At 46.6% G+C, this 27,768-nt stretch overlaps 2 protein-coding genes and 1 long non-coding RNA gene across 5 annotated transcripts in view; 1 reads left to right on the forward strand and 2 right to left on the reverse strand.

Moving 5' to 3' along the window:
- Nucleotides 1-815: 815 nt before the first annotated feature.
- On the forward strand, nt 816-24,748 carry MRAP (melanocortin 2 receptor accessory protein). 2 transcript variants are annotated; one of them, XM_054468499.2, is made up of 4 exons: nt 1,304-1,346; nt 15,477-15,574; nt 19,078-19,177; nt 24,142-24,748. In XM_054468499.2, the coding sequence occupies exons 3-4, from the start codon at nt 19,149-19,151 to the stop codon at nt 24,452-24,454; spliced, it is 342 nt and encodes a 113-aa protein (XP_054324474.1). In that variant the 5' UTR covers nt 1,304-1,346; nt 15,477-15,574; nt 19,078-19,148; the 3' UTR covers nt 24,455-24,748. The 2 variants fall into 2 exon arrangements, with proteins under 2 accessions (XP_054324473.1, XP_054324474.1); XM_054468498.2 differs by lacking the exon at nt 15,477-15,574 and having other exon boundaries at nt 816-1,346.
- On the reverse strand, nt 11,893-21,146 carry LOC129022387 (uncharacterized). Of its 2 annotated transcripts, none has more exons than XR_008496397.2 (4): nt 20,837-21,146; nt 18,998-19,166; nt 14,180-14,295; nt 11,893-12,332 (listed from the first exon to the last, which is right to left on the reverse strand). It is a non-coding gene; the product is annotated as an uncharacterized LOC129022387 (long non-coding RNA). The 2 variants fall into 2 exon arrangements; XR_008496398.2 differs by having other exon boundaries at nt 19,013-19,166; nt 20,837-21,142.
- Nucleotides 23,477-27,768, reverse strand: part of URB1 (URB1 ribosome biogenesis homolog) — an 80,918-nt gene continuing 76,626 nt past the window's right edge. The window contains exon 39 of the mRNA XM_054468497.2: nt 23,477-27,562. Coding sequence (XP_054324472.2) covers nt 27,381-27,562 — 182 coding nt within the window. The 3' untranslated portion in view covers nt 23,477-27,380. The remainder of the gene's footprint in view (nt 27,563-27,768) is intronic.

Raw genomic sequence — 27,768 nt, forward strand, 5'->3', positions numbered from 1 at the left:
TCAGAAGTGTAGGGTGTAGTGGGAGCAGGGATTTTATTTTACTGTTCAAGTGGATCTTTTGCCCCTCCCTTGGGAAACACAAGAGCCTCATTCCTCCCGGTCTGGTCAACTGAACTACCCTCAAGATGCTCCCCAGGGAATACCTCAGGCGTGGCAGTCCTCAGCAAAACCAGCAGAGGGGCTCAAGTTATCTGGGTGGACTGTCTACACTGTCAACACCCAGCTTTATTCTGACAGTGTAGACCTGAATCAAGAACACAAGAAAGCTGGGCGTATTGGAGGGAAAGGCCCCGTAAGCTGTGTGTTTTGGCCTCCGAATTCTCAAAGGCTAAATTCTAGGGTTCCTCTCACCTGTGGTCCTGCTCATTCCAGGTGTTCAGAATGTTCCTCTTGTTAGTGTCTGAGGATCTTAGAAGAGGGTGTATAATTTGAAGTCAAGCCCTACAGAAACCCAGAAGAATCTGCGTCACGTGTGGTATCAGCCAAGAGCTGAGTGGACTCTATTTCCCAAGAGCTTGAACCACATGGGGTCGTGGCCCAGATAAACAGCCTTTTGAGTCTGAACAAATGCAGCCGGCTGTTTGGTTCTTGGGGGCTTAGATATAAGCGGAGAGGTGCACTCTGTTGGGGCACGGAGCTCTCTTTTGGTTTTAATTAACGGGCCATGAGTACATGACAGAGGTTTACAAGTTCACGGCTGACATCACTCAATTTCTGCCCTCAGATATTTAATCTAAGCCAGCAGTTTGGTGGTTGCTCAATAGCATCAAGAATTGCTTAAATGTAAGTCAAGGGCACTGTCGGGCTTACATTTTGGTTCTTTTAACTTTTCAAGTATTTAAGGCAAAAAGCGATTCTCTTTCCAGCCCTATTGGGTATCTTCTAAGGGGCCCTGGGCAACTATTTCCTGCCCAGCTCCCTGTCCTTACACAGAGAGGGATCCTAGGGCTGCCCTGGAAAGCCGTTCTCCCGCCTCTCTGATCTGTTTTGCTTTGGAGTTTTATCAAGAAGGGGCAGGATGGGAAGCTCTGCTGGATGCTGGCGTTGTGAGGCACACCCCCCTGACCTTTCTTCCAGCCAAATAGCTCTGATAAGTGGGCAGACCTTGAGCCTAGAGACCCACAGACACACTTGGATGATTCCTGCAGAAATCAGTGAGGCAGTCTCCTCCCAGGGGCTTGGCGCCTGGCTCCAGAGGCGAGGCTGCTGGCCCAGACGCTGACTGCCCAGTGCCACAGACATGGCCAACGGGACCAACGCCTCTGCCCCATACTACAGCTATGAATACTACCTGGACTATCTGGACCTCATTCCCGTGGACGAGAAGAAGCTGAAAGCCCACAAACGTAAGTCTGAACTAGGGAAGCTGGCCAGACAGAGGCTGGGGGCCGGGCCCAAATGACTGGGCACTCCTGGCTTTCTCTGCATTCACTTATTAACTCCAGTAGACATCACGGGAAAGCAGCAATGTGGCCAGTTCACTCAGATATAAATGAATGGGGCTGGGAGAGAAACTGTATGTGCTAACTTCTGTAATAAGCTTGGAATTAACCTGCTAAGTCACGCAGACACTTTGGAAGCAGAATTTTTATTTTTTATTTTATTTTATTTTATTTTGGAGATAGGGTCTAGCTCTGTTGCCTAGGCTGGAGTGCAGTGGCGTGACCATAGCTCACTGCAGCCTCGACTGCCCTGGGTCAAGTAATCCTCCTACTTCAGCTTCCCAGGTAACAGAGACTACGGGCACATGCCACCACGCCTGGTTAATTTTGTGTATTTTTTTATAGAGACATGTTATATTGCCCAGGCTGGTCTGGAACTCCTGGCCTCAAGTGATTCCCCCACCTCGGCTTCCCAAAGTGCTGGGATTACAGGTGTGAGCCACCACACCTGGCCAGAATATTCTTTTAAAGACAGATTTCTTGTTTAATTTGTTTGGGGCTCCGATAAACTGAGCGAGTTTCCTCAAATTAAAGATTTGCCTTTTCCACTGTCTGTATTTAGATTTGGGACAGTTATTCTCTCCATCCCTAAGATGCAGGATTTAATACTTTTTACTAAAATGCCAACATACGTTTAATCTTCATGGTCTGGGCAAGGACAAACCAGCATGACTTCGCTTCTTTTTGCTCATCTGCCCTCGGGTTCCTTATCTCTTGGCTAACGTGGCATGTGTGGATGATCTTCTCTGAGGAGTTCAGCTACTTGATCACAATGACAAATTAGATGCGGAAGTGAGCACGAGAAACAAAACAAAAACAAAGCCTGGGAAGATTGGGTCTCAGCCCTGGAAACCCATGCACTACCTATCCCGTAAGAAGTCTTGGCTTCCTTGGGTTTTCACTCACTATAATCACATACTGTCTGTCAAATAGTAAATGCAGGGCTGGGTGCAATTGCTCACGCCTGTAATCCCACCAACTAGAGAGGATCACTTGAGGCCAGGAGTTCGAGGCCAGCCTGGGCAACACAGTGAGATCCCATCTCCACACACACACAGAAAAAGTAAACGCAGACCAGGCATGGTGGCTCATGCCTGTAATCCCAGCACTTTGGGAGGCCAAGGCGGGCAGATCACTTGAGGTCAGGAGTTTGAGACCAGCCTGGCCAACATGGTGAAACTCCATCTCTACTAAAAACACAAAAATTAGTCGGGTGTGTTGACACATGCCTGTAATCTCAGCTACTTGGGAGGCTGAGGCACAAGAATCGCTTGAACCCGGGAGGCAGAGGTTGCACTGAGATGAGGTCACACCACTGCACTCCAACCTGGGCAGCAGAGCAAGACTCCATCTCAAATAATAATAATAATAATAATAATAATAATAATAATAATATTTTTGCTTCAAAAGTATCTTCGTTTCTTAGGAGGTGAATTCCAAATTTATAACAGAAGAAAACAGACACCATTTTACCTCCAAGCCCCTCAGGGTGTCAGGGGTCCTTGGCACCCACAGAGAGAGATGCTTCTGGAGGTCCTTTTTATTCCTGTTTGTGTCACAGTATCCCAGTCTTTATGTTTTATTTGAATGTAATTTCTATTTTCTCTAGAAGTTTGGGGCTAGACAAAAATCCCCCCTACCCCCCACAACACACATAAGAATGTTTAAACTCCGAATAGGTAGTTGTTGAGATTTTTTCTAGGGGAACCACCAGGAGGCAGGGGCTAGGCAGAGGCCAGGCATGTGGACTGCTGAGCCAGTCGGCTGGATTCACATCTTGGCTCTGCCGCATCCTGGCTGTGTTCCCCTGGGCAGGTCCGTTACCCAGGCTAGCCAGATTCAAGCAGACAGAATTAGAGCTCCCCTCTCAATGGGAGAACTGTTAAAAATGTGAGGTGGTCTTTAATTCATCATAAACAAGAAAAATGTGGCAGATGGTAATATGTGCTCCATACAGAAAAATAAAACTGGGCAGGGCGCCGTGGCTCACGCCTATAATCCCAACACTTTGGGAAGCCGAGGTTGGCAGATCACATCTGAGGTCAGGAGTTTGAGACAAGCCTGGCCAACATGGCAAAACCCCATCTCTACTAAAAATACAAAAACTTAGCTGGGCGTGGTGGCGGGTGCCTGTAATTCCATCTACTCGGGAAGCTGAGGCAGGAGAATTGCTTGAACCCGGGAGGCAGAGGCTGCAGTGAGCTGAGATCGCATCATTGCACTCCAGCCTGGGCAACAAGAGTGAAACTCTGTCTCAAAAAAATAAAAAAATAAAACTGGAGGGGGCAGCTAGAGAGAGCAGGGACCCAAGGAAAGATTGCCACTGTGAACAGGGTACCAGTGAAGGCCTCCCCAGGGTGCCTGGGAGGAGGTAAGCCATCACTCTGGCACCTGGAGGAGGTCTCAGAAGAAGCCTCCCATGCAGCAGGAACGGCAGGGCAAGGGCTCTGGGGCAGGCGAGCACCTGGCGTTTTCAAGGCACAAAGAAGTTGCAGTGAACCTTTCTTTCTTTCTGTCTTTCTGTCTTTCTTTCTGTCTGTCTTTCTTTCTCTTTCTTTCTTTCTTTTTCTTTCTTTCTCTCTTTCTTTCTCTTTCTCTTTCTTTTCTTCTTTCCTTCCTTTCTTTCTTTTTCTCTTTCCTTTTTCTTTCTCTTTTTTTTTCTTTCTTTCTTTTCTTTCTTTCTCTTTCTCTCTTTTCTTTCTTTTCTTTCTTTCTCTCTCTCTTTCTCTCTTTTCTTTCTTTCTTTCTTCTTCTTTCATTGAGATGGAGTCTATCTCTGTCACCCAGGCTGGAGCGCAGTGATATGATCTCGGCTCACTGCAACCTCCGCTTCCTGGGTTCAAGCGATTCTCCTTCCTCAGCCTCCTGAGTAGCTGGGATTACAGGTGCCCGCCACCGCGCCCAGCTAATTTTTGCATTTTTAGTAGAGACAGTGTTTCGCAGTGTTGGCCAGGCTGGTCTTGAACTCCTGACTTCATGAGCCGCCTGACTCAGCCTCCCAAAGTGCTGGGATTTGGGGTGGCACACAAGCATGAGCCACCGTGCCCAGCCAACGCTTTTCTTATATTTTTGGAAACTGTTCTGGAAATACCTTTTTTCTTTTAAAATGGAAACAACTTTATTATTTCATCATTTAATGCAATTTATCAGTCAACAAGAAAAAGAACAAAACAGTATAGGCAAGGGTATGAAAAGACAGTAGCCAAAGGGAAAACTCAAACAGCCCATAGAGAAAGAAAATGTCCAGCTTCATAAGTGGCCTGGGAAATGCACGGGGAGAAAGCCATGAGGGAGCACTTCATAACCGCGGGATTGGCAAAAATTGCAGGCAACATAGAGAGACCCTGTCTCCACAAATGAATGAACAAACGAATGAATGAATGAGTGAATGAATGAACAAACAATTAGCTGGGCATGGTCGCACGTGCCTGTGGTCCTGGCTATACAGGAGGCTGAGGCAGGAGGACTGCTTGAGCCCAGAAGGTCAAGGCTGCAGTGAGCTATGATCGCATCACTGCATTCCAGCCTGGAGCATGTGTTTTTTTTTTTTTTTTTTTAAAAAAAGGCTATTGGTAGTGCCGGGGTAGGAAGTAGAAACATGAGAACTGTCATATGTGGCTGATGGGATGAAAATTGGGTCCAACATTTTGGAGAACAACTTGCAAGGACTAGAAAAGCCAAAGAGGCCCACAGGGCACAGTTCAGCGTCCCCCTCTAGCTGTCCACCTAGCAAGATGCTGGAACCTGTGGATGTTTACTGCGGCACTGTTTATGGAGCCAGAAATTGGAAATGACCTAATATCCACCCACAGGAGGTGGGATAAATAAACTGCAGTTGTATTACTGCAACCAATAATACACCGTGGTTATAATGCATGAACCAGGTCTACACGAGTCAGATGAATAAACCACTAAAATATAATGAGGGAAAAGAGCAAAGGAAAAAGGGCAAAAGGACACATCCAATAGAATTAAATGATATTAATTATTAATAATCCTATTGATTATAATTACAGCTACTTAAATTATAAATGAACCTATTATAATTGATCGCATAATTAATTTATATAATTTGTAAACATTAAAATCCATATGTTTGTAACAGGGACACACATGCTTAGTAAAGCATAATTGTGCCCATTGATTTCAAGATCATGATTTCCCCTGGAGGAGGATACAATAGGATAGGGGAGGGTTCCAATTCTATTTGTAATATTATTTTTTAATTTATTTTTTTATTTTTATTTTTTGAGATGGAGTCTTCCTCTGTTGCCGAAGCTGGAGTGCAGTGGCACAATCTTGGCTCACTGCAACCTCCGCCTCCTGGGTTCAAGCAATTCTCCTGCCTCAGCCTCCTGAGTAGCTGAAATTACAGGCGCCTGCCACCACATCCAGCTAATTATTGTATTTTTAGTAGAGACGGAGTTTCACCATGTTGGCCAGGCTGGTCATGAACTCCTGACCTCAAATTATCCACCCACCTCGGCCTCCCAAAGTGCTGGGATTACAGGTGTGAGCCACCACGCCTGGCTGGCTGTAACATTTTAATTCTGCCTTTTAAAGAATATCTGGATCAAATAAGGCAACATGTTTGATGGATGCATAGGTTTTGTTATATTTTTTATCTGGAATATCTTATAATTCAAATTTTTGAAATATATTTGTAAAGGTTAACAGGCTCTTGTTAAAGATTTAGACAGTAAATTACTTCACCCCACCACTCCAGAAGAAAAATCAGTGTTAGCATTTGAGTACCTAGCCAGCTAGGGTCTTCTGAGTCCGTATATCCACATGCACAGAGACATACACACGTGCATTTGTGTACATTCACACAAACACGCACACACAAAAATGGACTTCTACTCCACACCCTGTTTCCAGGAACCTGCTGCCGGCCACTCCCAAGGGGAAACCGAGAATTTCTTTGAGTCACCTCTCTCCTCCCAGGGTCGTCTGGGGTTGTGTCAGGAAGGGTCCTGTGGGTGGGCAAATGGCCAAAAGAGGGATGCGCTGAGCTGGAGAGGACAGGGACTCTGAGTCTGTAGAAAGCTGTGTCATCAGTTGATGATAGTAACTCCAGGCCCTGAGTGGTTGACAGAATTTTAAACATTTTGATTTAGTTCATTTTGACAAAGATCCTCTTTTTTTTTTGAGACGGAATTTCTTTCTGTTGCCCAGGCTGGAGTGCAATGGCACGATCTCGGCTCACTGCAACCTCTGCTTCCCAAGTTCAAGTGATTTTCCTGCCTCAGCTTCCCAAGTAGCTGGGATTATAGGCATGCGCCACCACGCCTGGCTAATTTTGTATTTTTAGTAGAGATGGTGTTGACCAGGCTGGTTTCAAACTCCTGACTTCAGGTGATCCACCTACCTCGGCCTCCCAAAGTGTTGGGATTACAGGTGTGAGCCACTGCACCTGGCCTTTTTTTTAATTGTGGAAAAATATACACAATGTGCAATTTACCATCTTAACTATTTTTAAGTGGATGGGTCAGTGGCATTAAGTACCTTCACATCACTGTGCAACCCTCACTACCATCCAGCTCCAGAATATTTTTATTTTCCCCAACTGAAACTCTGTACCCATTAAACAAAAACTCCCCATTCTCTCCTTTCTCAGTGCCTGGCAACCACCATTCCACTTTTTGTCTCTATGAATCTGACTACTCTAGGTACCGCCTATGGACTAAGTGTTTGTGTCTTCCCAACATTCATATGTTAAAGCCTTAATTCCCAATGTGATGGTATTTGGAGGTAGGGCCTTTGGGAGGTGATGAGGTCATGAGGGTGGAGCCCTTGGAATGGGATTAGTGCCCTTTTAAGAAGAGCCACAGAACTGTCTCTTTCTCTCTCTCTCTCTCTTGCTCTGCCATGTGAGGACATAACCAGAAAGACAGCCCTCACCAGGAACTGAACTTGCTGACACCTTGGTCTTAGCACCTTCTAGAACTATGAGCAATAAATATTATTTAAGTCACCCAGTCTATGGTATTTGTGTTACAGCAGCCTGCACTGACTAAGATAGTAGCTCCTATAAGTGGAATTATACAATATTTGTCCTCTTGTCATTGCCTTATTTTACTTGGCATAATGTCCTCAAGGTAACAAGAACCTTCTTGAGGCAGGTCATTTTGCCAGTTTACAGAGCCATGTGTCAGAAAGAATAAGCCACTTGCAGGCCACCACTACTGCAAATGTCACCTTGAGGTTGACAGCCTCCTGACATAGAAAACAAACACAGAATGGTGGTGTAAATAGAACAAACTAGTCATCAGCTAAAGACTATTGCTGGTGGCAGAGGGGATATGGGGGCCCCCTGGTTCACAGGAACAGTAGCCACAGCATAATGTCCAGAGAGTTGGTTACAAAAGTGCCAAATGTGGGCACAGATGAACTGTCACAGGAGCCCAGTGAGGGGCATTCAGGCCACTCTATTGTCAGAATGCTGTCGTGCCCCCACAGCTCATGTGCTCAGTCGGGGGGGCACCACCACCTTCCACATCTCTCCCTGTCCAATGGTCTCCTCACCTGGGTCTAAAGTGTGCCCAGAGCCAAATCCCTACTACTGCTCTGTTGGCCATTAGGCAAAGCCTCTTCCACCTCTGGGTGCCAAATGTCTTAAATGAGTGGTCTCTTTCCCCTCTCCTTCCCCCTTATCTGGGTCCCTGCAGTAGGCCTCTGTGCCCACCATCTGAAACTGCCCCTTCAGAAAACATTGATCTGCAATACTCACATCCTTTTTCCGGCCGGCCTCCGCAAGTCTCCATCTTCATCTCCATCTCTCTCCATATCTTTCTTCTTTCCCTTGTTGCATTCTGCTTAGGTGAGTATATGGTCTAAATGTTTGTGTCCCCCCAGAATTCATGCGTTGAAGCCTAACCCCCAATATGATGGTATTAGGAGGTGGGGCCATTAAGAGGTGATCAGTTCATGAGGATGCAGCCCTCATGAATGGGATTAGTGCCCTTATGAGGAGGGGCTGAAGAGGACACAGTTCTACCCTTTGGCCATATGAAGACACAGCAAAAAGGCATCCTCTATGAACCAGAAGGCAGGCCCACTAGACACCAAATCTGCTGGTGCCTTGCTCTTGGACTTCCCACCCAGTTTATACTTTTTTTGTTTTAGCAGCCCAAATGGACTACAGCAGACCAATTCTTGGTTTGCCCAGTACTATTCCAGTCTTATCATGGAAAGTTCCACCTCCAAGGAGACTCAGACACCTCAGGATGGTCACCCTACTTTTCCTCTTCTTCTTCAAGCCCCACTAACACAGGAACAGGGCTGCCAGTAATTCCTATCTTGGAGAAAATTAGAAAAAGGCTCTTCCTTCAGGCACACAGCTAATCACAACCCATTTAGCAGGGTCCCCTGAGCAGTGCCCAAACTGTGTAACTCTTCAGCATCACTGCATACAGGAGATACGGCTTAACCATGTGCCCTCTACTCATTCCCTGGCCCTGCCTTGCCCAGTAAGTCTAAGCTCCCCTCTTTCTTTTGGCAGTTCTGAAATTTGGTCCTGTGAATTTAGTTTTTCATTCTTCCCAATGAGACCCACTTCTTCACCATACCAGAGACACACCATGCCTTTTCCTGAATTTAATTTATAAAATTAAATTATAAACTATAAAAGGCTAGATGGACCTTCTTGCCTTTGCTCATGTTTAATTCAACAATGAAAATTCTGTAACTGCCTATTATGAGCTAGACATTGCAATGGGAGCTGGAAGCACAAGAACAAAAAGACTAAATCCATGTCCTTGTTTGTTTTTCAAGAGCTATTTCATTACTATTATTATCAATTATATAATGATGTATCTCCAAGTAGATTATAGTTATCAAGATAGTTCTCCACCAAATGTTTCATTAGGAAATTATTAACAAAGAAGAATATAACATTAGTACACCTAAAACATTTCAATAATGATTTCTTGGTATCATTTAATACTCTGCCTATCTTCAACTTTCCCCAGCTTCCCCAAAAATGTGCTCATGGGCTCCTTTGTCTGATCCACGTTGCTGTATTGCATCTGGTTATGTCCCTTAAGTCCTTTTTATTCTAGAGGAGGCCCTCTTTGCAGAGGACACTGACGTGATATATCAAACAGGCTGCTCTGTATTTATCCTTTCTGCCCAGTTATGTGGGAGATGGTGATCATTAATAAGCTATTTTTTGATTAATGGTATTATGCTGCAGCTTTTCAAATGGTGTTAGTCGACCATACAGAAGGAGATTCTTAGAAGTAAGAGGTCTGAGGAGGCGCAGGTCCCAGCAAGTGAAGGAAGGCGATAGGGTTTGGCTGTGTCCCTACCCAAATCTCATCTTGAATTATAGCTCCCATAATTCCCATGTGTCATGGGAGGGACCCAGTGGGAGATAATTGAATCATGGGGGCTGTTTCCCCCATACTGTTTTCATGGTAGTGAATAAGCCTCATGAGAGCTGATGGTTTGATACGGTGTTTCCCCTTTTACTTGGCTCTCATTCTTTCTTGCCTGCTGCCATGTAAGATGTGCCTTTCACCTTCCACCATGATTGTGAGGTCCCCAGCCACGTGGAACTGTGAGTCCATTAAACCATTTTTCTTTATAAATTACCCAGTCTCGGGTATGTCCTTATCAGCAGCATGAAAACAGACTAATACAGAAGCCTTCCCAGGGAAAATACAGAGAAGCTGAGCCTGAAGGATCTACAGGAATTTGCCTGATAGACAAAGAGCTCACCCATGTAGACAACAGTTACACGCACATATGCAGAGGTGCTTCCTGGAGAATGACATGGAGGGTGTTTTTGGGAAGAGTGATGGAGTTAGGAGCTACAGGTCACATGGGGGCCAGATTCTCACAGGCCAGCCTCAGAGGACTTCCTGCCAGCTGTGGGGGTCATTTAACATTGTAAGCAGGGAAGAAACAAAAGCCAATTTGCTTGCTAAAAATGGCCCAGTGGCAAAAAATAATGTAAGGGTGGCGGGTGACAGCTGAAACTATGTGTGATGTGCTGGGGCTGGAAATATAAAGTTGAAAAGAATCCCACCCTTAGCAGATGACAGTCTGGGATGCAGATGCCATCTTAGGTAAGTGAGTAACCCATGGTGTCCTAGATATGGAAATGGAAGCATATGGAGTATCAGGCCCAGAGAAGCCGAGTGACTTGCTCAAGGGCTCTCAGCTAAATATTTGCAGAGCAGGGGCTTAAAGTCCAGGTTCTGATGTCTCCAGGGCTGTTCCCAGGACACTTGTAGTGATTAGTGGGCAGATTGTTAATATGATCCAGGGAATAGGAATGTGGATCCAGCTACTCAACTGTGTCCAGCACATTGTGTCTTGTCGTCTTCTTAGAAGGACACTAATCCCATCATGGGAGCACCACTCTTATAATGTCATCTAAATTTCACTAGATGAGGAACCACCTCCAAATACTGTCACTGTGGGGATTAGGGATTCAACATATGAATTTTAGGGGGACACAACATTCTGACCATAACACCACCTTTGGATTGGATTTCAGTTTTGGATTTCAGCTAAAGCAGCCAGAGAGAGTCTACTATTAATATCTTATCATATATATATCATATATATCACGATATATATGACATATATATCGTGATATATGCGATATATCATGACATGTCATGACATACATGAGCCATATATCATATATATCATACCTCATGATATATCACATATATCATGATATATCACATACATCATGATTGTCACATATATCATGACACCTCATGATATGTCACATATATCACGATTGTCATATCATGACAAATCATGTCATGACACCTCATGATACACCACATATATCATGTCATGATGTCTCATATGTCATATGTGTCATGATTCCTCATGATGTGCCACATATATGACACCTCATATCATGCACATGATATGCCACATATATCGTGACACCTCATGATATGCCATATATCATACCTCATGATACGCCACATGCATATGTCATATGTCGTGTCGTGACATGCCATATATATCATGACACGCCACGCATGTCATGACATGCCGTATGTGCCATGACACCTCATGACATGCCATATATCATGACATATCATATGAATCATGATATGCCACATATATCATGGCATCTCATAAATCATGTGTCATGGCATGTCACATGAGCCATGACCTCATGATAAATCATGTATGTCATGTCATGTATGTCATGACATGTCGCATGTGCCATGACACCATGAAAAATCATGTATGTCATATGTCATGACATGTCATATGTCATATATGTCATGACACCTCACGATAGATCATGACACCTCATGATATATCATGTCATGTCATGTCATGACGCCTCATGATATACATCATGACACCTCGTGATATATTGTATATGTCACGATATGTCATGTCATTATATGTCATATATTTTATATATATCATATATATAAAGTAGGATCTCACTGTATTGTTTTTTGTACTCTGTTCATATTGACCTCATAATATTTTGTTTTCTCATGTCATTAACTATTCTTTCACAGAAACTTTGTACGGTGTTATAGAAATTTACTCTGAACATACAGAATGTTTCCAGGATTTTGTTATGGTAAACAATGGCCTTGGGGAGAGTAAAACTTCTTCCACTGTTGTGTGTTAAGTGAAGCTGTTCTGTGTACTTTTGTTCTCAGTATTTGAATTCAGATGAGTTTACTGAAAAAAAAAAATCTAAAACAGGCAAAAGCAAAAATCTGTCAGGCAGTCTCAGGGATGCTGTTCCATGGCTTCAGGGGTGGGGTGAAATGAGCATGAGTCAGGTGAGGGTGGACAGAGGTCACATCGCAGAAAGCAGGTGACTGCCTTTGTGGACTTCCTTGCTGATGAATTCAGCTTTCTCTCAGCTGGCCAGTTCTTTGGAGCCTGGGTCAGTCAAACAAATCAGAATAACATCACCTCCCAGTTCTGCAAACCTTCTCTGCAGCAATACACATCAAAGACAGGAAGAAGCTGAGGGTGGATCCCAGGGCCCAGGGATGCTTCAAGATGGAAATAAAAAGGCAAAGCTCTGGCTCAGATGTTTTTGCTAGGCCTGGTGTGGTGACTCACGCCTCTAATCCTAGCACTTTGGGAGGCCGAGGTGGATGGATCACTTGAGGTCAGGTGTTCGAGACCAGCCCGGCAAATATGGCAAAACCCTGTCTCTACTAAAAATACTAAAAATTAGCTGGGTGTGGTGGCAGGTGCCTGTAATCCCAGCTATTCAGGAGGCTGAGGCAGGAGAATCACTTGAACCTGGGAGGCGGAGGTTGTGGTGAGCCAAGATAGTTCCACTGCACTCCAGCCTGGGCAACAGAGTGAGACTCCATCTCAAAAAAAAAAAAAAAAAAAGATGTTTTCACTAGAATGCTATTTGGGCAGCTGGCTAAAATGTGTGAGGCCAGGCTGGGTTCAAATCTTGTTCTGAGTAGAGGAGGAATCAAAATACAAAGAATATGCAGGACTCATGCATTAACCTGACAAGGAGGATGGATTTTTTTTTTTCAGACAGTCTCGCTCTGTTGCTCAGGCTGGAGTTCAGTGACATGATCTCGGCTCACCGCAATCTCCACCTCCCAGGTTCACGCCATCCTCCCGCCTCAGCCTACCAAACAGCTGGGACTACAGGCGCCCACCAGCACGGCCGGCTAATTTTTTGTATTTTTAGTAGAGACGGAGTTTCACCGTGTTAGCCAGGACGGTCTCGATCTCCTGACCTCGTGATCCACCTGCCTCAGCTTCCCAAAGTGCTGGGATTACAGGCGTGAGCCACCACGCCTGGCCCAGGGAGGATGGATTTTAAAATTTTTGTGTTTATGCTGGGATGTGATTTGGATCTGTGTCCCCACCAAATCTCATGTTGAACTGTAATCCCCAAGTGTTGGAGGTGAGGCCTTGTAGTAGTGGGTGAACTGGTCATGGGGACAGGGTTCTCATGAATGGGTCAGCACCATCCCCTTGGTGCTTTCTCATGATAGTGAGTGAGTTATTATGAAATCTGGTTGCTTAAATGTGTGTGCCATCTCCTCTTTCTTCCTCTTGCTCTGGCCATGTAAAGTGCTGGCTCCCCCTTTGCCTTCTGCCATAATCGTAAGTTTCCTGAGGTCTCCCCAGAAGCAGAAGCTGTCATGCTTCCTGTACAGCCTGCGGAACATAAGCAAATGAAACCTCTCTCTCTCTCTCTTTTTTAAATAAATTACCCAGTCTCAGGTATTTCTTTATAGCAATGTGAAAACAAACTAATACGTACATATGCTGGAATATATCCCATCAAGTTTGGGCAGGTATTTGGAAACGCTTAGGGATTTATATATATTTTTATATGCAGCAATCAGTGCTGAATTGAAGGCTCCAGGCTGCCCCTTCCCAGGGACTGCTCAAAGTCTGGTGTGATTTTGTTGCAGGCACTTGACAGGGATTTTGCCCTTGTGATTTTCAGACAGGGCTTCTGACTGTTCCAAGGAAAGGTTAAGAAACACAGCACTGTCTGTCGTCAAGTTAGAAAATGCAAATCTGTTGCCTGAGGCCCTGCCTGAATTGACTAATTACATGTTTGATCTTCATCTGTGCCCTTTTCCGAGGCTAAGCTTAGAGGAAAACCAATCTTACAGCAGCAATACAGATTATTCTAACATAGTGAGTCTCCAGATACCAGCCTACTGCTCCCTTTCAAAGAGTAGGATGGGTTGATTTCCCTTGAGTAGTGCCTGGCTTAATGCTCTATTATTTACCTCTCAGGTCAATATATCTCCTTCCTTTTAGTTATGGGTTAAGAAGAACTGGTCATAGTCCATATTGACCTCCGCTGTCACGCTGGTTCAATGAGACAGTCTGTTCCTCTGCTTCTCTGAGCACAGGAAGCAAGAGAACAAAATGACACTGTCAACCAATTTCTCTGTACACAATGTAGAAAATTCAAAGTACAGATTAAACAAAACAACTACATAAAACTATTTTTCTCTCATTCAGAGCAATCATATTCAGGGCATGACATAAGTAGCGAAAGTAATTTTTAAACAAAGATACCAGAATGTGTATCTGTAAATGAATTTCCATCAAGGTAGCACGAGGGGCAGGTGCAACGCTTGAATGACTCTACTATTGCTCAACAACTTCTTGAACTGATGTTGTTGGGTGGCCACAACACATTCTAGGAAACATCTGTGGTGATAAATTGTGTATATCTTTTGAGGATGAATTTTCTTTCTGGAAATAGTTAAGATTCACCCAGAAACAAGTCAGGTTAATGAAATGGGTGATTAAGCTGGTTGATACCATCTGGATGTCATAAATGAACTATCTCACAACGTAGCAAAATTGTGTCTATGTGTGAGTCCTTGAAGGTAATTCCAAAAGAAGAGACCTATAAGTGTTTGATCAATACGTGTGTTTTAGTAAGAATTCTATGACTCCATGGTACAGACAGGATGATTATTTTGAAGGTCACCTTTCATTTGGATTTTTAAGTTCTGGTACATTCACTGAGAAAGTCCATTTCTTTAAGAAAATGGATTACAACTAACAGAGTACCATATGAAACAGAAGTTAGTTTCTCTCAGTCTGTAGGACTGGGCTAGTGAGGTGGCTCCATGGAGTCCTTAGGAACTCACATCCTTCTAGCTCATTGCACTGCCATCCCTGGGACATGGCTGCCTTCATCCTCAGGTTGCAAGCCATGCTCTGACCCTCGCATCCATGTTCAGGGAGCAACATGGAGCATGGGAAAAAGAATGGACACACGGTGCTAGAAGTCTAGCAACCCCTGGAGGGAGGCTCCTAGAAGCTGTCCTGTGAGGCTCCACTCACATCTCATTGGCCAGAACCTTGTCACATGGTTCTCTGAAAAGGAGACAAGGAAATGTAGTCTTTAACTCAGGCGGCCAAGTGTCCTGCTAAAAGCAAAGGTTCTATTACGACGGAAGCACACAAGGGCCGACCTTAGAGTCGATAGCTAGTAACCTATGCCACAATTCCCTTTCTTTTTTTTTTTTTTTTTTTTTTGAGATGGAGTCTCGCTCTGTCACCCAGGCTGGAATGCAGTGGCTCAATCTCGGCTCACTGCAACCTCTGCCTCCCAAGTTCAAGAGATTCTTCTGCCTCGGCCTCCCGAGTAGCTGGGATTACAGGTATGTGCCACCACGCCTGACTAATTTTATTTTGTATTTTCAGTAGAGACAGCGTTTCACCATGTTGGCCAGGCTGGTCTCAAACTCCTGACCTTAGGTGATCCATCCACCTTGGCCTCCCAAAGTGCTGGGATTACAGGCTGAGGCACCACGCCCAACCACATCTTGATTTCCTGCTAGAACTCTGGAACCCAAACATTAGTAGAATGAAGAATGGAGGAATGCTAAAACTGTTTATTTACAAAACAGAAGTGCCTACTATAAGAAGGAGCCCTTAGATTGGATTAATTTGTTAACTCCAAGTTAGGGTAAGAATCCTCCCAAGGTGAAGTGAAGCCTGGCCATGCCATCCAGAACCATTCCTGTCACTCTGCTGCTGAGGACTAATTCCCCTCATTCCACCAGTGTGGACCCAGAGGGGAAGGAGAGAAAGGAAGGAGGGAAGAGAGGAGAGAGGGAAGGAAAGGAGGAAAGAACAGGCAGGGAGGAGAAGGGAGGACAGGAGAGAGGAAAGGAGGTAAGTTTCTATGGCTGGACCAGTTTCATTGTCAACCCAGCCTGGGGCTCCCTGTTGGGAAAACCAGCCTAGGGATGTCTAACTATTTCTGACACTGGAGAGTCACACAGCTCTTGCTTTTGGAACGAAACGTTCTCTCCAAGCACTCGGGTGAAGCTTCAGAAGGAAGAGGAAAAAGAATCGTATTCTCTTGCCTATTTTTTTCAACAGAACATGATGAAAGAGATTTTAGTAAAGAACACGACTAGTGGCTGACGATTGCCTTTTGGTCTGACAAAACTTAAACTCTACTTATCTGAAGACACTGCGTTCTGTGAAACCTGTCATCTTATTTCTTGCTCAATATCTGGGGATGACGACAAGGACTCAGACAAGTGTCAGTCTGGGAGAAAGGGGCTCTCAGGTGCTGAGTTTGAAGGTGTTCCCTTAGATCCCTGGTAGAACTTATCTAGGTGCTATAAGACCTCAAACCCTGCACTATTTTTAGGAAGGAAAAAAAGCATTAGTGTCTGCAGAAACCTAAAATATCCCTAAAGAATAAAACTTGCAATCCCATTTTCTGACAGCATATGCACTCTTTTACTGTAAGGGTTGTAAAATAGATTGTAACTCTTGGGGAGTGTAGGACAATGCACAGGGGTGGGCAAGGAAGGCTAAGAGAGTCAGAGGCTTCTTTCAAAAGTCCTTAAGCTGGCCGGGTGCGGTGGCTCATGCCTGTAATCCCAGCACTTTGGGAGGCCGAGGCGGGAGGACCATGAGGTCAGGAGATCGAGACCATCCTGGCCAACATGGTGAAACCCCATCTGTACTAGAAATACAAAAATTAGCTGGGTGTGGTGGTGGGCACCTGTAATCCCAGCTACTCGGGAGGCTGAGGCAGGAGAATGACTTGAACCCGGCAGGCGGAGGTTGCAGTGAGCTGAGATCATGCCACTGCACTCCAGCCTGGTGACAGATTAAGACTCTGCCTCAAAAACAAACAAACAAACAAACAAAGAACTCCTTTTAAGCTTAGGACACACAGTCCAATCTCATTTCCCTTTCCCCAGGAATCCAGAGGTGCCCTTAAAAAGTTCCCTGCTCTAGGGGACTGCATCAGTTTCTTAGCTCGGAGACAGAGAGGAGAGACATGAGAGCCAGCCTGGGGGTCTTTGCTGTCCCTGCCCCCATGGAGTGTAAATGCCAAGTTGCTGATGAATTACAAGGCAATGGATGCTCATGATTCTTTTGCAAATACTGTGCCTTTTCATTACACCTTGTTTTGAGGGGGATTTTCTTTCTTTTTTTTCTTTTTTTTTTTTTTTTTTTTTTTTGAGACAGCATCTCGCTCTGTGGCCCAGGCTGGAGCACACTGGCGTGATCATAGCTCATTTCAGCCTTAAACTCCTGGCCTCAAGTGATCCTCCAACCCCAGCCTCATGAAGGGGTAGGACTATAGGCATACACTACCATGCCCAGGTAATTAAAAAAATGTTTTTGTAGACATGGGGTCTTGCTATGTTGTCCAGGCTGGTCTCGAACTCCTGGACTCAAGTGATCCACCTCCCACTTTGGCCTCCCAAAGTGTTGGGATTATAGGCATGGGCCACTGTGCCCAGCCCATTATACCCTGTTTTTAATGTTAACTGTTAGGGTCCAAGATCAACTCTTATGAGTCCTCAGTTTTTCCTTCTCTCTCTCAGGGGTCGTAGATGGCAGAGATGACAAGACATCCTTTACTCAAATACCAATCTTCACCCCAGAGCCTCCACCTCTGCCTCTATGTAGATTACTCTCACTTTATTCATTCTTTCAGTGGTTTGCACGTTCTCTCATTCATTTACTCACAGTGTTAGAGCTGGAAGCACTGCAGAAGTTCAGAGGAGGAGGAGGTTGGGGGTGGAACATTGTGGGTGAATGAGGGGAGTTAGCAATTTCTGATGTGCTGGTTTAGCCCCCTCTGAATCATGAACAGTGCCTCGCAAAAGGTGCTCAATGAATTCTCGTTAGGTTATCATCCTCTAATAGCCCCTTTTGGTCACACACATAGGTGTCTAGAATATCCCAGCTTGTGGCATCTTGGCATTATGCAGTTGGTCTGGGATAAGACACTTGCAGACCCTAATTACGAGCCGGATTGCCCACAGCCACAGACAACCGCCAAGAAAAACTGTCGTGCTGGAAAGTAGCTCCATAGCAACTGGCCTAACATTCCCAAACTGGAGCCTGGAGAAGGAAAAAGGCCCCTCCTGGCCTGCCAGGTTCTACTCAGGGCCCCAGGGAGGCTAAGTGTGTTTCCTGGTTTCCCTTTCCCCCTTCAGCCTCAGGCCACAAATACAGCCATCATGCTGGTGGCAAAAGTGCTTTTTCCTTCCTGCCACAGCCCCTGAGATGAGACTTTCTGCCTGAGAGAGGGACTCGCTATTTCCACCTTGCCTATCCAGGCATGAGCAGACCTAGGCTAACTCCTGTAGAGCGGAAAGGGCCTCTCCACCGGAGCGCTGCAGCCCAGCACACAACCTCCTTAGAGTATCAACTCTTGGGGTCTCTGAAGCTGTTCCACCCAACAGCCCTTGGTAGGCGCTGCATCCCTCCCGGGGGCCCAGGAGTCCTTCCTAATACACGGGAGCTGTCCACAGCCCTCTCCTCTCCCTCCCATCATTCAGGACTGTTCCTCTGAGCACCACTAAGAGCCGGGCAAGCAGATGCATGGGGTGGGGGGGGTGGGGGGCACACAATTCCATTCAATGTTTCCTCTTAACAGACAATCACCCTAAACAGACCCCGTGGCCAGCTGCCCTGAGAAAAAAACCACTTCTTGGCTTCCCTGTTCTTTCCCAAAGTTATTGTTAATGGGAGATCTTCCCCATGGTAACAGCTGAGAGGATGGAGGACAACCCAAACTCAGGGCCCTCATTCCACAATACCCTGGGACTCCTTACTGCCCCTCAGTGTTGCTTTATGTCGACATCAACCCAGCGCTGAGATGCATCTCCTCCTCCCACAGATTCCATCGTGATCGCATTCTGGGTGAGCCTGGCTGCCTTCGTGGTGCTCCTCTTCCTCATCCTGCTGTACATGTCCTGGTCCGGCTCCCTGTACATGAAGTAAGTTGAAGGGGTGTGGGTCTGTGGGTTACTGAGACGCTCTCCAGTGAGTAACGGTGCAGGTTGAGTATCCCTCATCCAAAGTGCTGGAGACCAGAAGTGTTTCAGATTTGGGGTTTAAAAATATTTGCATTGTACCTACCAGCTGAGCATCTCAAATCCAAAAATCCGAAATATTCCAGCGAGCATTTCCTTTGAGCCTCATGTCAGTGCTCAATATGTTTCAGATTTTGCAGCGTTCCAGATTTTTGGGTTTGGGATGCTCAACCTACGTCCCTACAATGGAATAGTATTCAGCAATAAAAAGGGATGGAGTTCTGATCCATGCTGCAACATGCATGCACCTCAAAAACATCATGCTAAGTGAAAGAAGACAGACACAGAGCTGCATGTCATATGACTCCCTTCACACAAAACATCCAGAGTAGGCAAATCCAGAGACAGAAAGCAGATTAGCAGCTGCCTAGGTCTGGGAGGAGAGCAGGGAAGGGGGAATGACTGCTGATGGGTTTCTTTTGGGGATGATAAAAATGTTCTAAAATTAAGCCAGGTGCGGTGGCTCACGCCTGTAATCCCAGCACTTTGGGAGGCTGAGGTGGGTGGATCACTTGAGGTCAGGAGCTCAAGACCAGCCTAGCCAACTTGGTGAAACCCTGTCTCTACTAAAAATACAAAAATTAGCCAGCCGTGCTGGCATGCACTTGTAATCCCAGCTACTCGGGAGGCTGAGGCAGGAGAATCGCTGGAACCCAGGTGGCGGAGGTTGCAGTGAGCCAAGACGGTGCCACTACACTCCAGTCTGGGCAACATAGCGAGACTCCGTCTCAAAAAAAAAAAAAGTTCTAAAATTAAGCCAGGCACAGTAGCTCACACCTGTAATCCCAGCACCTTGGGAAGCCAAGGCAGGAGGATCGCTTGAGCCCAGGGGTTCGAGACCCTGTCTCCACAAAAAATATCAAAAAATTAGTTGGGCATGGTGGTGTGCACCTGTAGTCCTGGCTACTTGAGAGGCTGAGGCAGGAGGATCACTAGAGCCCAGCAGGTCAAGGCTGCAGTGAGCTGTGATTGCGCCACTGCACTCTAGCCTGGGTGACAGAGCAAGACCCTGTCTCAACAAACAAACAAACAAACAAAAAGTTCTAAAATTAGATTATGGTGATGGTTGTACAACTCTGTGGATGTACTAAAGACCACTGAATTGTACTCTTTAAATGAGTCAACCTCATGGAATGAAAATATATCTCAGTAAAGCTGTTAAAGAAAATGAAGCCAACTTGACACCACGGGCATTAAGTCTTGCCGGCCAGCTCACCAGGAACATAAGAACCTTACCTTTGGCCAGGTGTAGGGGCTCACACCTGTAATCCCCGCACTTTGGGAGGCCAAGGTGGGCGGATCACCTGAGGTCAGGCCTTTGAGACCAGCCTGGCCAACATGGTGAAACCCCATCTCTACTGAAAATATTTTTAAAAATTAGCCGGGTGTGATGGTGCATGCCTGTAATCCCAGCTACTCGTGAGGCCAAGCAGAAGAATCGCTTGAACCCAGGAGGCAGAGGTTGCAGTGAACTGAGATCACGCCACTGCACTCCAGCCTGGGCAAGAATAGTGAAACTCTGTCTCCAAAAAAAAAAGAAAAAAGAAAAAGAAAGATCCTTACCTTAGGCACCTATGGCCAGCATCTGTTATCGGATGCCTGCTGTGTGCCACTAAATTGGAGGTGAAATCCAGGAGTTTTAAGGAGTAATTGGAACCCAGCTTATTTTGTGTTAATTCTGTCGTGCTAGAGGATTGGCTGCCAAATCCAATGTTCCCTTCTAGGCTAATCAGCCCTCACAGCTGCTGCTCTCCTAATGACTGTTCTTAGGAGGGACCCTATATTTTGCCATCGCTCACCCGAAGAGGGCCTGTCCAGTGGCTGGCCCATGCCCTTGGAAACGTGTGCCCTGGCAAAAGAGCTGGGACTGGTCAGATTTTTGTCTTTGGAATTTGGAATCTAGAACCTGAGGGATGGACCTGGTGGCTATGGGGGCTGCACTGATTGGTCCAGGAGGAGGACTAGGGCTGGGTGCCATTATGGACCATTATGTCCATTACGGACGGAAGTCTTGGGGACTGGAAACCCTAAGTGTAGGAAGCTGGTCAGCAGAGAGATGAGCCAAACTGTGCTGAGGAAGAGCTGAGCAGCCTTGGAGCCCCTGAGCCAATGCGTCCCACACCAGGTCCCGTAAAAAGCCGTGGACTCGCGCATTCGCACAGCGTCTTAGTGTTTTCTATTGCTCTAACAGAATACCTGAGGCTGAGTAATTTATGAAGAAAAGAGGTTCATTTAGCTCATGGTTCTGAAGGCTTAGAAGTCTAGGAAGCATGGCACCGAAATCTGCTCAGCTTCTGGTGATGGCCTCGTTTTGCAAAAAGATCTAATTCAGTCTAGAGAAAAAAAAACCTCATTATCTCTTAAAGGCCCCACCTCCCAGTGTTGCCACACTGGGGACCAGGCCTCCACGAGTTTTGGTGGGGACAAACCATATCACAGTCCAACGTTACCTTGAAGGGGCCTCTGATTCTCCTCCCCATCCCCGCCTGCCCTGCCCGTGGTGTCTCACCCACCAGGGCTACACTCATCAGGCCATTTCCGCTCACCTTTGGTCACATACGGAAGGTAGCTTTAGAGCAATGAAGAAATTCGTTCTTTTTTTTTTGTTTTTGAGACAAGAGTCTCGCTGTGTCACCTAGGCTGGAGTGAGTGCAGTGGCGTGATCTCAGCTCACTGCAACCTCCGCTTCCCAAGTTCAAGCTATTCTCTTGCCTCAGCCTCCCGAGTAGCTGGGATTACAGGCACCTGCCATGACGCCCAGCTAATTTTTGTATTTTTAGTAGAGACGGGGTTTTGCCAAGTTGGCCAGGCCAGTCTCAAACTCCAGACCTGTAATCCTAGCACTTTGGGAGGCCGAGGTGGGTGGATCACCTGGGGTCAGCAGTTCGAGACTGGCCTGGCCAACTTGGCGAAACCCCCGTCTCTATTAAAAATACAAAAATTAGCTGGGCGTCGTGGACGGTGCCTGTAATCCCAGCTACTCGGGAGGCTGAGGCAAGAGAATCACTTGAACCTGGGAGGCAGAGGTTGCAGTGAGCTGAGATGGCATCACTGAGGTCAGGAGCCATTGTGCACAGCCTGAAATCTGTTCTTTTCTTTCAGTTTTTAGAACTCACATTCAATTTAAGCACATTTTTACACCCGAGACACATCTGAGGGATAAACGAGTGATGTCACCTTTCTTTTCTACTGTTCTGAGATGACCTGCAGCCGCCCTATGCCAGGGAAGGTGCAAAAATCCCTGGTCCGGTCCGGCAAGCCCAGGGGCTGCCTCCACCATGCCCAGCTCCCTGGGGAGCACAGGCCTTCTGGGCTATTTCACAGGGGCATATTGATGACACTGTACATCCTGACCAGCTACAGGGCTTACTAAAGAAAATGCTCTCAAGGCACTTGGTAACATTCCTGGAATGCTCAGGGCAGCAAAGTGGATCCTTGGCAAGATTTAGGAGTCACTCACTCCATGAGTAGCTGACCTTCCCATGAGGGAGGGGAGGAGGGAGGGAGGAAGGAGAGGAGGGAGGGAGGGAGGGGAGGAGGGCATTCTTAGGTGACTGCCATCTGAAAGGATGGCCTCTGCCCAGTGGGCTCATCACTTGGTATTCTTCATTTGTGCCAGCGTTGTAACCACATTTAAGTCGTTTTATACATCATCTCATTTCATCCTGAGGATATCTGTGAGCCAATATTGTCCCATTTTATGGATGACGTTAAAGGCAGCTGGGAAGTGGTGGCCAGAGCTCACTCCAGATGGCCATGTCCACTGCCCCAGCACTTCCCGGGCAGGAGAATCCACCCAGGGAGGACGCATTTCTTTTCTTTTTCTTCTTTTCTTTTTTTTTTTTTTTTTTGAGACCGAGTCTTGCTCTGTTGCCAGGCTGGGGTGCAGTGGCGCCATCTTGGCTCGCTGCAACTTCCGACTCCTTGGTTCAAGTGATTCTCCTGCCTCAGCCTCCTGAGTAGCTGCGATTACAGGCGCCCAGCACCACACCCAGCTAATTTTTGTATTTGTAGTAGAGACGGGGTTTCCCTGTGTTGGCCAGGATTGTCTCGATCTCCTGACCTCATGATCCGCCTGCCTCTGCCTCCCAAAGTGCTAGGATTACAGGTGTGAGCCTCCATGCCTGGCATGGGGAGGATGCATTTCTAGCCAAGTGTATTAGTTTGTTCTCGGCTGCTAATAAAGACATATCCAAGGCTGGATAATTTATAAAGGAAAGAGGTTTAATGGACTCACAGTTTCACATGGCGGGGGAGGCTTCACAATCATGGCAGAAGGCAAAGGAAGAGCAAAGCCACATCTTACATGACACAGGCAAAAGGGCATGTGCAGGGAAACTCCCCTTTATAAAACCATCAGATCTCATGAGACTTACTATCATGAGAAGAGCATGGGAAGACCCGCCCCCATGATTCAATTACCTCCCACTGGGTCCTTCCCACGACACGTGGGGATTATTACAATTCAAGGTGAGATTTGTGTCGTGACGCAGCCAAACCATATCACCAAGATACAGGTTGGCTTGGGCTATGGATATAAAATGAGCTACACTCAGATACAGAGCTGGATGGGAGGTCAACCTGCCCCCCTCCACCCCCCACCCCCCCATCCTAAATCAATATAGGAAGAAGTGGCCTCCAGGGAAAGACCTGAGGCCTAGTTCCTGACAAAGCACTTCCTCTCCTCTGAGATTTCTCTAGAATGGCCACCTTTGTGAGCTGGCTGACTCTTCTCAGGAATTTGCCTGTGTGGCCTTCCCTATGGGGTCTGGGCAGATGGCAGGTGTGGCAGGAAACCCCCCAGCCCCACAGTATGGACTGTTCTGCAGCAACTATGACACGTGCCTCCCACTCTGCTCTGTTCACAGGAACAGCCCCAAGCACCACCCAACATGCCCCTGGAGCCACAGCCTCAACCTCCACCTCTGCATCCAGAAGTGCCTGCTGCGCTACAGGGAACCCCTGGCAACCTCACAGGCTCAGGCGAGCTCAGTGGAGCCAGGGAGCAGAACTGGCCTTGACCAGCCGCTACGACAGGAGAGCTCCTCCACCTTGCCCCTCGGGGTTTTCCAGACCCACCCTACTCTCCTCTGGCAACTGACCCTCAGTGGGGGTCCCCTCGTCAGGAGCAAGCCCAGTGAGCCTCCCCCTGGAGACAGGACCTCTCAATTGCAGAGCTGATGTCAGTAAATCGTGGCCATAGCTGAGTGAACTGGTGAAATCAAGCCAACCTGGACACATATGTTCCTCGTTCTTCTTAGAGGCTGTTTGCATGTAGCAGAGAGGGCGCCTGGGTCAAGTGAAACTAGAGCAGGAGCATCCTATGCCTTTGACAAAGATTGCAGTGGCCCCTCGAGTGCAGAGGTCATCCCAGGAGTTGCTGAGTTTATTGAGCACATCTAGACTGCTTGCTTACTGCTTATATTTGCTTAGGGAAGAGTAGGAAAATAAAATATATGCAAATCAAGAGGAAAAGCTGTTGGCTTACTAATCTTTACTATGCCACTTTACCATTACTGTGTAATGTGTTATCAGCCCTGAGTTCACCTGGTCCTTCTGTACCTTTGTTAGGATGCTGCATAAGTTCCCATCCAAGCTCCACTGACACCCTCTGGCTCCCTCGGATGTGATGGCATCTGCCCCGCCAGGTCAGCCCACTGCAGTCCGGGGACCTGAGTCGCACCTTCAACCTCCCCACAGCCTTTCAAAGACAGAGCCCAAGGAAGTGTCTCCCCTGGAGGGCAGGCAGCCAACACCTGTCAGCAGCCAGGCCGGGTAAGCAGGATCTATGCCCAAATGCTGTCACAGAACACAAAGAGCCCTGGAAGCTGGCAGGAAAGGTCTCCTTCTGGATGTGACTTTATGTGACAGTGGATCTGGGACCCTTGAAGGATCTAGTCCTCTAGTGCCCAGCAGCCTTGTCCCTGGAGAGGAGACAGCATCACACAGCAAATCCCAGAAGACCCATATGTCCCCTACAGTTTTCAGGCAGGGAGGGAGTTGATAGGTTTTATTTTTAAAATAACTGTGCTCCCCGCCCCACTTAAGATATTTCTAATTTAGCATTTCATATTTTAAGTCAGGTGAAGACCATGTACGATCTGTTCTCCATGGGATGAGATTCCCTTCCTCCACACTAAGTGACTGGAAAATACACAGACAAGGTCAGGGCAGTGGATTTAAAAGGGAGAACAAAGAAAAGCAGGACTGATGAGCTCCAGAGATGCAGAAAAGAAGGTGAGGTGCTGAAGATGTGTCCTCACTTGACTGAGCTGGAACTCGGCTTTGGAGCACTTGTCGCCACCTGACGTAGCATGTATTTGACTTGCTGGGCCCTAAGAACCTGGGAGGCAGCTTAGGCCTGGAGCTGGGGATGAAGCTGTGGAAATCCACCCCACCTGCTCGCTGCCCCTCCCTGTGCCCCCAGAGGCATGGGGTTCAGGGATATTCCCCAGACCAATGTCCTTCCAGCCAATGCCCTCTGCATAAACGAGCAGAGGTGCCTATAACCAAAGAATCCCCATAGATAGGCCTTGGAGAGGTGGATAGAGATTAAGGGGAACCAGGAAGAGAATGCTTTGTTGGAGCAGTGCTTGCCTGAGTCCAACTTGGATCTAAACGTGGGATTTCAACTTCAGGATAGTCTCAAAGAATAGCGTTGTAAGGTTTATTTGGGTAGGGAAGGGGACAAGTGAGGTAACTGATCCTTGCTTTGTAGACAGTGCAAGACAATTATTTGTGGTGAAGGGACTGTATGCCAACAAACGTTACTCATGCTTTAGTTAAAACTTTAAGTCACCTAAAACAGAAACAATTCTAAAGAACACTGGTGGAAAATAAAAGTGTAAATGTTTCAGACAAAACCGAGGCACTGTCAGCACGATGTACATTATATGGCAAATGAAACAGCCACGTCCTAGGCCACAGAGCGGATTCCAAGAGCCCCAGGCATGCAGGAGAGGTGTAAAGGAACAGACAAATTTTAACTGTGAAAACCACGAAATTTCATGCCTTTTGTCAGCTACAACCCCAACTAATATATGAACATTAATAGTAAAATTCTGACCTTTAAAATAAATGCAGGCCTATGTGGAACAAAAATAGCCTCTTAACAACAACGAAAGGAAAACACAGAAACCTTACCAAAACAGACACTTATTAACAAGCATTCATAAAACTCAAAATCCCCTCTTTGAAGTATAGCTTTAAAAATTACAGGCTGTCTTCTCAAAGCAGAGGTCAAATCACTTTTATACTTTAAGGATTCAGTGTAACATCCTTTTATTTAATAAAATAATTAAACACTGGCAGAAATTAACTTATTCAAAAAGTCATACTAATACTTTGTTATGACTTTTTATAGAAAAACAAGCTTTATTTTTTTATTTTTTTGAGATGGAGTCTTGCTCTGTCACCTAGGCTGGAGCGCAATGGCACGATCTCGGCTCACTGTAGCCTCCACCTGCCAGGTTCAAGCGATTCCCCTGCCTTAGCCTCCCGAGGAGCTGGAATTACAGGTGTGTGCCACCATGCCTGGCTAATTTTTGTATTTTTAGTAGAGATGGGGTTTCACCATGTTGGGAAGGCTGGTCTCGAACTTCTGACCTCAGGTGATTCACCCGCCTTGGCCTCCCAAAGTGCTGGGATTACAGGCGTGAGCCACCTCACCTGCTGAAAAATAAACTTTAAACATCTCTCTTCGTTTTCATAAAAACATCTGACACCTTTTGACATTTCAGCTTTAACACAGATGAATCTCTTCTGCATTCAGAAGTGCTGCCTCAAACTTGAGCTATTTCCTGTGATGAGCTCCAAGCCCCTAGAGAGGAAGGGGCTGGACTGACAAGGCACTGGATGGGCCTCATGGCCTAGAAGTCCCCACATTCCTTGCAACTCTGATGCTGGGCACCTACAGGCCTGAGTTTATCATTTACTGGCCAGTTCAATAAAATCCTCTCAACTTTTCTTGTCAAAGAACTGAGCCAACGTACTGAACCTGTTGTTTCCCATGCCTTCTCTGGAAACCCTTGACTCAACCAAACTTCTAGAAGCTGGTGCTGTGCTCGAGGCTCTGGTCATCAGGGTGCAAGGCGCTGGCCGGCAGGAGTCAAGCATCTGAGGCTGCGCTGGCGGCGTCCTTGCAGAGCACCACGATGGCCTCCTCTTCACTGCTCGGGGCATCATCTGCGGCCTCACACACCATCCGGACGTGGGTTAAGAGGGTATCTGGCCGCTGGGCCCCCAGCCAGATGTCCTTTATGTAGAGAGACACCAGGAATGCTGCAGAGGCTGAACAAGAGCACGGGATAGGCCGTTAGGATGCACACCTGCTTAGCTCGAAAACAGGTCATCCTGCCCACAATGCAACGGCTTTGCCAAGTGCCCAAATGAACCGTGCCACAGGCCTGGGCAACCCAAGATGAGCAGACCAATACAACAACTCACTCCGCCTTTGCTTAACTTTTGTGTTAATCTTTTTCATTATTAAAAAGTTT

Source organism: Pongo pygmaeus, chromosome 22 (genome assembly GCF_028885625.2).
Source record: "Pongo pygmaeus isolate AG05252 chromosome 22, NHGRI_mPonPyg2-v2.0_pri, whole genome shotgun sequence".
Taxonomy (NCBI): Eukaryota; Metazoa; Chordata; class Mammalia; order Primates; family Hominidae; genus Pongo; species Pongo pygmaeus.